At 38.0% G+C, this 11,790-nt stretch overlaps 1 protein-coding gene across 1 annotated transcript; it reads right to left on the bottom strand.

Annotated features, from left to right (window-relative positions):
- Positions 1 to 3,848: 3,848 nt before the first annotated feature.
- LOC110799737 (uncharacterized) lies at positions 3,849 to 4,175 on the bottom strand. Its single transcript, XM_022005012.2, has one exon. It carries the CDS (start codon positions 4,173 to 4,175, stop codon positions 3,849 to 3,851), a length of 327 nt encoding a protein of 108 aa, XP_021860704.2.
- Between the last annotated feature and the right edge of the window lie 7,615 nt (positions 4,176 to 11,790).

Raw genomic sequence — 11,790 nt, 5'->3', positions numbered from 1 at the left:
AACTTGTAAATAGTGTTACACAACCCTATTGGTCTAAAATCCGACATACTTTCCGGTTGGTCTGACTTTGGTATGAGCGTAATATAGGAATCATTAACATCATCTGGGATGATAGCTGAATTAAAACACTCAGAACAAAACTTAACTATACTTGGCCCAACTTCAGCCCAAAAGGTTTGAAAGAAAATTGGTTGTATTCCATCCGGCCCTGGGCTTTTAATTGGATCCATTTGGAAAAGATTAAGCTTTACCTCCACATCAGAAATGGGCCTAAGAAGAGCCATGCTATCCTGCTCTGAAATTCTGGTTGAATTGTTTTAGTTGTTTTTACTTTTTAGTACTGAATTTGAGTAAATTGTGTTCATTTCTTATGTTAAGGAGAATCTCCAAGAATTATGTACTTTGGTCTGGTTTGTGACAATATATCCATCTATCATTTTAGTTTGTGTATAATCTCGCACGCATCGCGTGCATATAAGAATAGTATATACTCCCTCCGTCCCTTAATACTCGCACCGTTTCGACTGGACACGCTTGCCAATGCACAACTTTGACCATCAATATCTTTAACTATATATTATAAAAACTTATAAAAAATTAATATTTTGAAAATATATATTAAGATGAAGCCAACAATATATTATATACTAACATTTATTTTCATACACTATAAATAAAATAGGGTCAATGTGATTATGTGAATAGTGCAAAAAGTCAGAACGGTGCAAGTATTAAGGGACGGAGGGAGTATATATATATATAAAGGCGTCCCTAATAACGTATGCGTGTCATGTATAACTCTCTCTCTAATCACTAGAACATGTCGCGTCATCTAATTAACAAGAAACTAGATTTTGGACTCGGGCGATGCCCCGAAGGCCGAGTCACTTGAATAATTGTAACTATGCCTATTTTTCTGTAAAAAAAAATAAAAACAAATCATAATTAACTCCTATTTTTATTAAAATCATTTTTCTCTCTTTACTATCACTTTATTATATATCGTTTGCAAAATATAACACGTAAATTTGCATAGCCAAGTGGATAAGTCATTAGTGGTTCCAATCACGAAGTCATGGGTTTGAATCTTGTATTTGTAATTTTTGAATAATATTGGATGACACGTAATGACATGTGTCAAATTGAAAGAGGAGGGCACCACGTCGCATTGTATACTTTCTTACAAACGCCTTTTAACATATTAGTATAGATATATATCACATATAACATACATAAAAAATTTACCACAATAAGATTCGAACATGGGATCTATCAAATGAAAAGTTAATCTCTTACCATCTTAGCCAACCATTAGATATGATATATATATATATATATATATATATATATATATATATATATATATATATAATATATATATATATATATATATATATATATATATATATATAACTTAACTTTTAATTTAATATTCAAGGTAGTAACCCGGGGCATCGCCCGGACACCAAACACTAGTTTAATCGTAAGTACTTGGTAATACATCATTGAAGAATTGAAATGAACACAAGTTCAATAAGATTTAATGTTAAAATTAAAGCAATTGGTAATTGATGAAATTGCCAACCAGTTTTTATGCTAATCCTAGATGCAAACCCCCGATTTACATCCATTTAGACTCCGTTTGGTAAGACGTAAAACGATTTCATAGAAAATGATTTTTCTCTTTTCAATCATTTTACGTTGTTTGGTTTGACGAGTGACGGAAAATAATTTTCCATAACTCTCTCAAAGGTGGAAAACCTTTTCCATTTGAAAGGGAGGGAAATCACTTTTCTCCCTTTCCTCCTTATTTTCCTCTCCCTTTTTTCTCTTAATCTTCATCATCTTCTCCCATTTTCTTTTAAGGAATCAAACAGAGGAAAACTAGTTTGGAATTGTGTTTTTCCTTAGAAAATCATTTTGCACTGAAAAAGTTTTACAAAATTACACCAAATCAAACGGACCCTCATTGGATATAAATACTCATCCATTCCGGAAATATCGCACCATTTGTTTTTTACACTAATTACACTACTACTTTGGCATTCTTTTTATTCATACGTAAGGAAACTTTAGTCATGTGGGATCATGTTAGATTCGAATCGATATGTATTTTCTAAATATTAAGAGTCTTTGCACACGATTTGAGATATTAAGAGTCAAAGTAATGGTTAGAGGAGTAAAAGTCAACCATGGTGCGATATTTCCGGAACGGAGGAAGTATGTAACTTTGTTTTAGAGCAAGATCAAGGGGGTCTTGTCTTAAGATTTTCTTCATTTGTCATGTCAGCATTTCATTATTATTAAATAATTAAATTATTGTTAAGACTCCTTAAGATTCAATCAAATTTAGCTCTTCACCCATTAAATCATTTAAGACTTGTAAATTTTTGTAAAATATCATTTTATTATTTAATTTAACTCATATACCAAGTCTTAAGTTGAGTCTTAATTTTTCAAGACTCACTTTAAGACTTTGATAAGACTTGTCTACTTCAATGCTACAATTTCTATATGTCTGATCTTAAGACTGATGAATCATATGCCATGTCAGCATAATTCATGTCTTAATACTTGGGGTTGATCATGCTCTTATATCATTACATGGTACACTCTATTGGTAATAGGTTTCACCAACTCATCTGGTGTACGTTGTTATGGATCTTTTTTATATACTCTGTAGTTTCCTCGGCCTGTTTGTGACCCTCTTTAAGCCAATAAAAACTAAAAAGTGTTCCCTTTTGTTTGTGTTATTTATCTTTTTGCATAGTATTCAATGCACATACATACTATAACATCAATTTCTTCAACTATGTATTATAAAAGAGTTAAACATTTGAGATTACTTATCAACACAAGTTTAATTAACAAGACCTAGTATGAGTGGTTTTTTTTTTGTTATACCAAATTACCAATTGATTAATACACATTGTTGCAGTTTCTATATCTTTACATAAAAGATTCAATTCAAAATGTGGCAAACGGAAAAGAATATAGGAAGTGCAAATCTTATTCAACTACTCCAAAATTTGTTTAACCCTACCTCTTATTTTCTAACTTTGTGGGCAAATTTTGTCATTTTTTACCATTAATTAATTTGTGTTATGTAGAAGTTCATTATAATTGATTATTAAATAGGAAAATAGTTTTTAACACTTTTTAGTAGACAACGCTATATTATTTTCAAGATAGTGATCGACACTTAAAAATTTTACATTCAAGGATCCAATTAACCATATAAGTACGGAACTAGCACGTACTATGGAAACCGAATATATTGTGTAACATAATGTATACTCTGGCCCTCCGCTCCATTCTAATTGTTTGTCCCATGTACAAAAATTGCTTTATAAAAATTGATTGAGTGAAATTGAGACGAGACAAAAATGATTGGACCAAATTGATTTTATGTGAGAGTAAAGTTATGATAAACATGAGCATTAATAGTAACAAAATCATCTTTTGAAGACAAATTAAAATGGCAAATGATCCAAAAAAAGAAAGATAGATGGAGTATCTTAGAACAGGGGAACGTACATCCTGGTGCTTTTGCAAGAAACTGTACTACGTTCCATAATTTGTACTAGGTACGTACAAGTAAACTGAACCCAAAATTACGAAAAGAACCTAACAAGTTCCAACTTGGATAGGTCTTTAAATTAAGACGTACATCCACCAATTAATGTATACATAGAAAAAGTTGATGATAAATACTTGGTATATATATATATATATGTACAAGCTAGCTACGTACCAAAACGTACACAAACTTGATGAATGATATCATGTATATATAATCAAGCAAGGCTTGTTGGATAAACATAAATTAAGCTAAGTAAATTGGATAATTAAAGTTCAGGAATGGTCTGCAACCGAGGCCTCCAAGACTTATGATGAGTGGTCTCAGAATAAACACTAACCTTAACCAACTTCCCCAATATTTGTCCAGAAGACAACCCTTGTTTTTGTTGTTGGACATCCACATTCATCTTCCCTAACAATTCTTCCAATTGTTTCTTTGTAATCTTAACCTTTACCTCCTTTATCATATTTGATCCTGAATAACAATACTCGTTGTCGTCGCCTTTCTTCATTTCGCTATCTGTCATCATCGCCGGCGTCCAATCTTCGCCTGCCCATTCAGCTTTTGTTTCATGCCTTAAGCAATTACCCATGATTTTCCTTAGGATTTTAGAGGTACGACGTACACCCACTACTTCGTATGTTGTTTTGATCAGAGAAATTAATAAACTCACAAACAACGAAGCTAGATAGGCTTTAATCGTAAAGGAAAGAGGGTGAGAGCATCGTCCCTTTAATTTATACTATGGTGAGATCTAGAAAAGTGGGCCCACAAAGGAAAAAAGTGGACATGTAGGATCGGGGGAGGAAAGAGTCACACCTGGCTGCAGCTAATAATGTATTAAGTCTTTGAAATTAATTAATAGTAAATAGTAAATGGTAATGGAGTCAGTTGACCTCATTGCATGCTTCGTAGCTATTTACTCTATCACTATACTCATAATTATGGTCCCTTACTTACTAATTATGGGAACAACGTACCTAAGTTTGCATGTGCTGACTCATTTATTGGTATCAAGCCACCATCCACTCGATCTCTGTTGTTTGTTGTAGCCTTCAAGCCTTGGCTAAGCTTATATCATATGGCTTGGAGTTGTTAGTTAGGCAATTACCGTTGCCCCGGACGGGCCCGAGGTATGGGATGACGCAACACGGAAAAAAGATGGCCCATGTAATCAATTAATATCTAGGAAGTCAGGAACGGACCTGCTTAGTGTTTGCTAAAAACGGATGGCGTGCACAAAAAACTAATGGTTGAAATCTAATGATTAATATATAGTTGGCTCAAGTGGTAACCAACTTGATACTGCTTAAGGGAGGTCTCGCCAGGACCTGCTTAGCCGAGCTGAGCCAAGGAATTAGCTGAAGAGGTAGAGACTAGAGAGCCAAGAATTAGACACATGGCCCATATGGAACCGGTAAAACTCCAACAACTTGTTAGGTGTGAATGCAAATTAGTAGAAAGGATCTTGGAATTCCTTTTTATTTTTTGAGGAATTTAGAAAATGGGACACTGAAGTGGGTGTGAGCACACAATTAAAAGGAATCTACACCTAATATTACGTGTTTGCTTACTTGGCCTTTTTTTATTTTTCTTAATTGTACGGTCTACCTAATCTAGTAATCACTTATTTAGCTATCATTACACCATTCAACATTCCTCTTTCTTTGCACTTTCATCTACTTTTGGGATAAAATCTACGTAGTAAGTGTTTATCTAATCGTTCATATACCTAATTATTTATGCATGGAGGACATTTTCTTTTCAATGATTAAACTCTTAAACATTAATTTTATCTGGTTGTAATTATGTAAACAAAACTCCATTACTTTCAGTCCATTTTAAAGCTATGGATAGTTAATCGAGTATGCAGTCATATACTTCCTCCGTCTTTTAATACTCACAACGTTTGGACTTTTGCCACTATTTATATAATCTACTTTGACTATTCGTAGTGTTTTTTGTATAAGATAAAACATAATCATGTGGGATCTTGTTAGATTCGTCTCAATGTGTATTTTCAAAATATCAACTTTTTATAATTTTTGTATAAAAAGAATTTAAGATATAAATAATCAAAGTTGTGCATTGACATGCGTGAAACTAACAAACGTTGCGAGTATTAAAAGACGGAGGAAGTATTGTTTTTTTCCTTCTTATCAATCGTCTTCCATGAGTTTGTTCTTTTTACTTTTAGAATATTTTTCCCTTTGATGGGCAATATTTAATATTTTTTACCGAAAATCGGCTGTATGCAAACTCTCGATAACTGAGTAAAGGATATTATTTGAAGAATGTAGGCAAAAAAATCCCCAAATTAATAAAAATTCTAAATCTAAACAAAAAAACCCAGATTTTTTTCTTCATTTTCAGTCGATTCGAAGATATTTGAACTTGGTAATTGATTCATTTGAGTGGGGGAAGAAGAAATCATGGTAACCCTAAATCAAAATCAAAGGTATTTCTTCTCATCTTCTTTCCTAATCTTCAATTTCCTAACCCTAATTGCAAAACCAATTTCATCATTCTCACTCCAAGGCTTCAATGGCGATCAAAATCCCAACTTTAATTCTGATTTTACCCTTTTAGGGGATGCCCAGATCGCCAATGAAGGTCATGTGGCGCAAGATTGCGTAGTGGGCACGACTGAATCTCGTATGCATAAGGGTAAGGGAAAGATGGATCATGGAGAGGGGAATACAAAAAGCAATATCATGCATGGATCAATGGCGTCAACTAGTGTGGATTTGGATGAGGGGGGCGAACAGGAGACGGACTATGGACCGTGGACTCTGGTTAATCGCAGGTCAAGGCCCAAAGCTCGATCCAATGAGAAGGTTGGGCCTCATTCCCAAATTAATGAGTACAAAAAAGGGGTTGGTTTACGAGGAGTGCGGAATACGAATGGTGGAGTGGGTGTGTTCCAAGAAGGTTCGCAACGGAAAAGTAATTTGCATGCAACTAAATCTCACATTGCTGCTCCCAATTCTTCTAATGATGAGGTTTGTCCTACTTCAGCAAGTAAAGGGGGGGAGGGAAGCTCAGGAGGCGCCGACCACGTGGCAGAACAGAACCAACACTTGGCCATTAACTCTTTGGCTTCTCCTCTCAATACTACTCCAGAAGTGTTTTTAACCCCAGCAGTTAACCAAGTTAACACCCTTCCCCAACACTCTCTCAACCTTTCACCTTCTCCGGTTATTTCCTCTCTTTCTCCCCAAGTCTGCTCTGTTTTAAGTGATAGTAATGGCCAACGATCAATCCCCGAAATCAGCATGCATGCAAGTGAGTCAGGGGTGGAAGAGATCTTGGAGGAGGGACGGTCAAGCTTGGATTCAGAGAGGTCCGAGATTTTTTCAGTCCAGAGGAGTTCCGACGGATGTGATAGAAGTTCCAAGGGTGTCGGGTTCGATCTTTCAACCGGAGCTGTTGCAGCTGATGCCGATGGACACAGGGACATCTCAATGTGTGACGGAGAGAGACAAGAGGAGGGAGAGGTGCAGCCCGGGTTCGGAAGCGAGAGCGCTGTTGGCGGAGTTGCAGAGACAGGAACAGTTGTATACGGGTCCGATACCTCGGCCCAGGTTGGAGATACCAAGGAATTTCAGCAAAACATTGTTGCCAGGCACGGAACCAGATTTCAATCCAATCAACATGACTCCTCATCTTCATCCGGAGTTGCCAAAAGAGGTACCCATCACACCTTTACAATTCGAAACACAAGGGCAAGAAATGGGACGGTCGGGACACCATACGGCGTTGTACGAAACTCAACAAGAAGTGATCGGAGTGCAAATACAGGGGAGGTATTATCGTCAAATGTTGGAACCTCTGAAAATTTTCACGTACGTGACTCCGATCAGATTGGAGGATTTAGGGATGATGGGGCTCTCGTACCATTGGAGGGATTGGGAGGAGTTCTTCCTTCCCCTGAATGCGGGGCCGGGAGATGAACCAAGGGCGACGGTACAACGCCCGTTACCTAATTTGAAGATGAAGGTGTGTGTTTGGAATGTAAGAGGGGCGTCGAGGGATGGTTTTATTCCGACTGCTTGGAACATCATTGAATCGCAACATCCGTCAATTTTTATTTTGTTGGAAACCAAGAGTGATGACTATCGTGCGAAGGAGGTGATGATGCAGTTACGTTTTACACAGTTCAAGGTCATTTCTCCGACGGATAAGAGAGGTGGAATTTGGTTGTTTTGGAAGAATTCAATCGATTTGGTTTTATTCTCTGAGGATGTGAATCAATTTCATGTTCTGTTCCACTTCGAAAATGTGAGGCCGGAGGTCCTGATCACTGGATTGCATGCTCCAAGTGTTCCGGGTCCGAGGCATGCCTTATGGAGAAACATGGCGGATAATTTGCCACCGCCTGACACTCCCTGGTTAATGGTGGGTGATATGAATGAGGTCACGTCGCAGTCCGAGAAAATGGGAGGGCGTCCGTTTCGTAGTGGGCAATGCAAGGATTTGAGGAACTTTATGGATGCAGCGGGTTTGGTGGATTTGGGCTACCATGGCAATCCATACACTTGGACCAACGCGCGCGATGGGGCGGGCTTAATCAGAGAGAGGTTGGATCGGGCGCTTGCGAATTCTCCGTGGTTGGACATTTTCCCGCATACCCAGGTACATCATCTTCCTCGTACTCACTCTGATCATTGCCCTATTATTGTTTCATTGCATCATGATGTAGTTGAAGGTCCATTTCCTTTTCGATGTAAAGAGGTTTGGATGGAACACCCCCAGTTTAAGGATTTCTTTTTGCATAATTGGTCTGACTGTGAGTTTGATTTCATTAAAGGGCGGGACAGTTTTTTAAAAAACATTGTTGGTTGGAATAGTAATGTGTTTGGTAATTTACGTCTGCAAAAAAAACGGTTATTGGCGCGTATCAACGGTATTCAATTGGCTTTATCTAAATCGTATAGTCGGTTTTTGGTTAATCTAGAACGAGATTTGCTTAATCAACTTAATAACATTTTTAGGAAGGAACGTTTAATTTGGGCTCAAAAGGCCGGATTAAATTGGAGGAAATTCGGGGATTATAATACCAAATATTTTCACATTATTGCTAAAGTTAGGAAAAGTAGGGGGAAAATTTTAACTCTAAAAAATGGGGATGGTGTTTGGGTTACGGAGGGGGAAGTGCTTAAAGATATGGTTGTTTCCTATTTTGATACTCTTTTCCAAACGTCTTTGATTAGAAGTGTTTTGGGGGTTTCCTATCCTAATGTTAACAAGTTATCTGATGAGGACAGGTTGGGTTTACTTAAACCGATCTCTAAGGATGAAGTTTGGCATAATTTAAGGTTAATGGACCCAATTAAGAGCCCTGGTCCAGATGGCATTCAGCCCATTTTCTTTCAGAGATACTGGGCTGAGCTCGGAGATAGTATATTTAAGTTTTGTAGTTCCTGTTTTTTATCTGCGGCCATCCCGTCGGATATTAATCGTTCGTTTATTACTGTTATTCCAAAGGTAGACGCTCCTGAAAGTATGCGGGATTTTAGACCCATCGGATTATGTAACACTATTTATAAGCTTATTACTAAAATTATTACCACTCGGGTCCGACCCATTATGGGTAAGTTAATTAGCCCATTTCAGTCCAGTTTCATTCCGGGGCGGGGAATTGAGGATAATATCATTTTAGTGAAGGAAATGGCTCATGTTTTCCATAAAAGTAAAAAGGGTAAGAAAATAATGGCTCTTAAGCTTGATCTAACTAAGGCTTACGATAGTTTGGAATGGAGCTTTATTCGGGATACCTTGAGTAGCTTTGGATTTCCTTCCCAGTTAATAAGTCTAATTATGTCTTGCATTACTACTCCCCGTATTAATGTTCTTTGGAATGGCGCAATAACTAGAGAGTTTTGTCCGTCTAGGGGTATTCGTCAAGGGGACCCTCTTTCTTCCTACATTTTTGTGTTGTGTCTGGATAGGCTTTCCATGCTTATTCAAAATGAGGTCGATTTAGGTCATTGGAAGCCGATTACTCTTTCTAGGACGGTTAAAATTTCTCATGTCTTTTATGCGGATGATGTTTTCCTTTTTGGGCATGCAACGCCTCAAAACATGGGGAGTATGCTTGAGGTACTTAAGGGGTTTGGGGAGATCTCGGGGTTGAGAATTAATATGCAAAAGTCCAGTTTAATATTTCCAACTCACATGTCTCATGTTGTTCGGAATTCTATTGCAAACCCCCATGGTCTGAAAGTGACTTCTTCCTTCGGCAAGTATTTAGGGGTAGATATTAGGCCGAATAAATTGAAAATCGCTAATTTTGTGGGCTTGTTAGACAAAACTATGGATAGGATTAAAGGTTGGCAAGCAAAGTTATTAAATATGGCAGGGCGGTGCACTTTACTCAAATCGGTGCTTAATACTTATCCCCTTTACAATATGCAAACCTCTTTGTTGTCGGTTCGTGTTATAAATAGTTTAGAGAAATCAAGTAGGAAATTTTTGTGGAATAAGGTGGATAGGTCTAGGTTTATGGTTCGTACGAGTTGGGCTAATGTCACTAAACCTCTTTCGATGGGAGGGTTGGGAATAAGACGACTAAAAGAGTGGAATTTAGCGTTTATGGCCAAATTGGGATGGAAAATGCTTACATGTTCGGAAAAGATTTGGGTTAGACTTTTTAATGAGAAATATCTTAGAAGGGCTAATTTTCTCGACTGTATTCCAGGGTCGCACCATTCCCCCATGTGGAGGGATATTCTTAAAGGTCGTTCTTTGCTTCAAAAGGGGCTTATAGTGGGTATTGGGAATGGTCGTTCTACGTCACTTTGGTATCATCATTGGGTAGGATCGGCACCGCTGTACAAGTTGATAGATAAGGATATTCCGGACCGTATAGCGCACTTCTTAGTCAGTGACATTATTCGATATGGGACATGGGATTTCACTAAAGTGTCTCATTTTATACCACCTGATATTTGTGATATGATTAGGCTGGTCCCTTTAGCCACTTGTTCCAATGTGGAGGATTTCACTAGATGGGTTTATACTAAGAATGGTGTTTTCACAATTAAGTCTGCTTATTTCCTTCAGCTTCAGAATAATGACACTCATACCCAGCTTCCGCAACCCTTTCAATGGAAGTCTATTTGGAGAATTAAAGTTCCTTTTAAGTATAAAATGCTTTTGTGGAATGCTTGCAATGAGATTTTGCCGGTGGCTGAGATGTTGCATTTGAAGCTGGATTATATCTCTCCCAATTGCACTCGTTGCAATTTAGTGGCTGAAAATCACATCCACTTATTTAGGGATTGTGGGGATTCTAGTATTTTGTGGAATTATATTTTTACTCGTCTCCTTCCAAATCACAGGATTCAGTTGCACACTTTTTTCAGCTTGGGATGGGGGGATTGGTTATGGTTTAATTTGAATCAAGGGTCTGCTTGGTCGATAATTTTTTGTGTTGCTCTATGGCACATATGGAAGGCTCGCAATAGGGCTGTCTTTGATCATAAAATGTTTAAGTCGTTCTCGGTTTATAATGCATTCTATGTGGATTTACTGGATACTAACAAAGCACTGCAGGGTAAAGGGAAAGCACAGGTGAGCAAGCGCGACCAAATTTGGAGGCCCCCAGCGTATGAGTTCTTGAAATTAAATACAGATGGCAGTTGGAAGGCAAAGAACGAGGCAGGTGGAGGAGGGGTTTTTCGCGGAGCCACCGGCCAATGGTATATGGGTTATGCTAGTAAGTTCAATGCGATTACCCCTCTAGCAGCGGAGTTGTATGCGGTTCGGGAAGGGCTTATTATGGCAGCTGATTTTGGTATTCAGAATTTGGAATTGGAAACGGATGCGCAGCTCTTAGCCAACATGCTTGACTCTGCCAGTGAATCGTATCATGATGAGTTGAGACCGGTTCTGGTTGATGTGGCAGGGTTAATGGCGAAGTTCAATGTGGTCGTGGTCAAGCACATCCCCAAAGCCAAAAACAAGGTGGCTCATTCGTTAGCATGCTTTGCGGTCGAGATGGCAGTGGGGCACAAAGTTTTTTTTAACTCCTCCACCATTTGCAACTATGGCGTATGAGGGAGATTTACAGAAATTGGATGATGTAGAGAAGTTGCATTTGTTGAACGCCACACGCTCCTCTACACCTATTGACTTGGAGGCTCCGCCTGAGGAGGATGAGGGTGATGTGGTGTCCACCTCAATCATGTTTGGCACGATTCCGG

This window comes from Spinacia oleracea, chromosome 4, assembly GCF_020520425.1.
Source record: "Spinacia oleracea cultivar Varoflay chromosome 4, BTI_SOV_V1, whole genome shotgun sequence".
Classification (NCBI taxonomy): domain Eukaryota; kingdom Viridiplantae; phylum Streptophyta; class Magnoliopsida; order Caryophyllales; family Amaranthaceae; genus Spinacia; species Spinacia oleracea.
The sequence above is the reverse complement of the archived record's forward strand: the minus strand, read 5'-3'. Positions and strand labels throughout refer to the sequence as shown.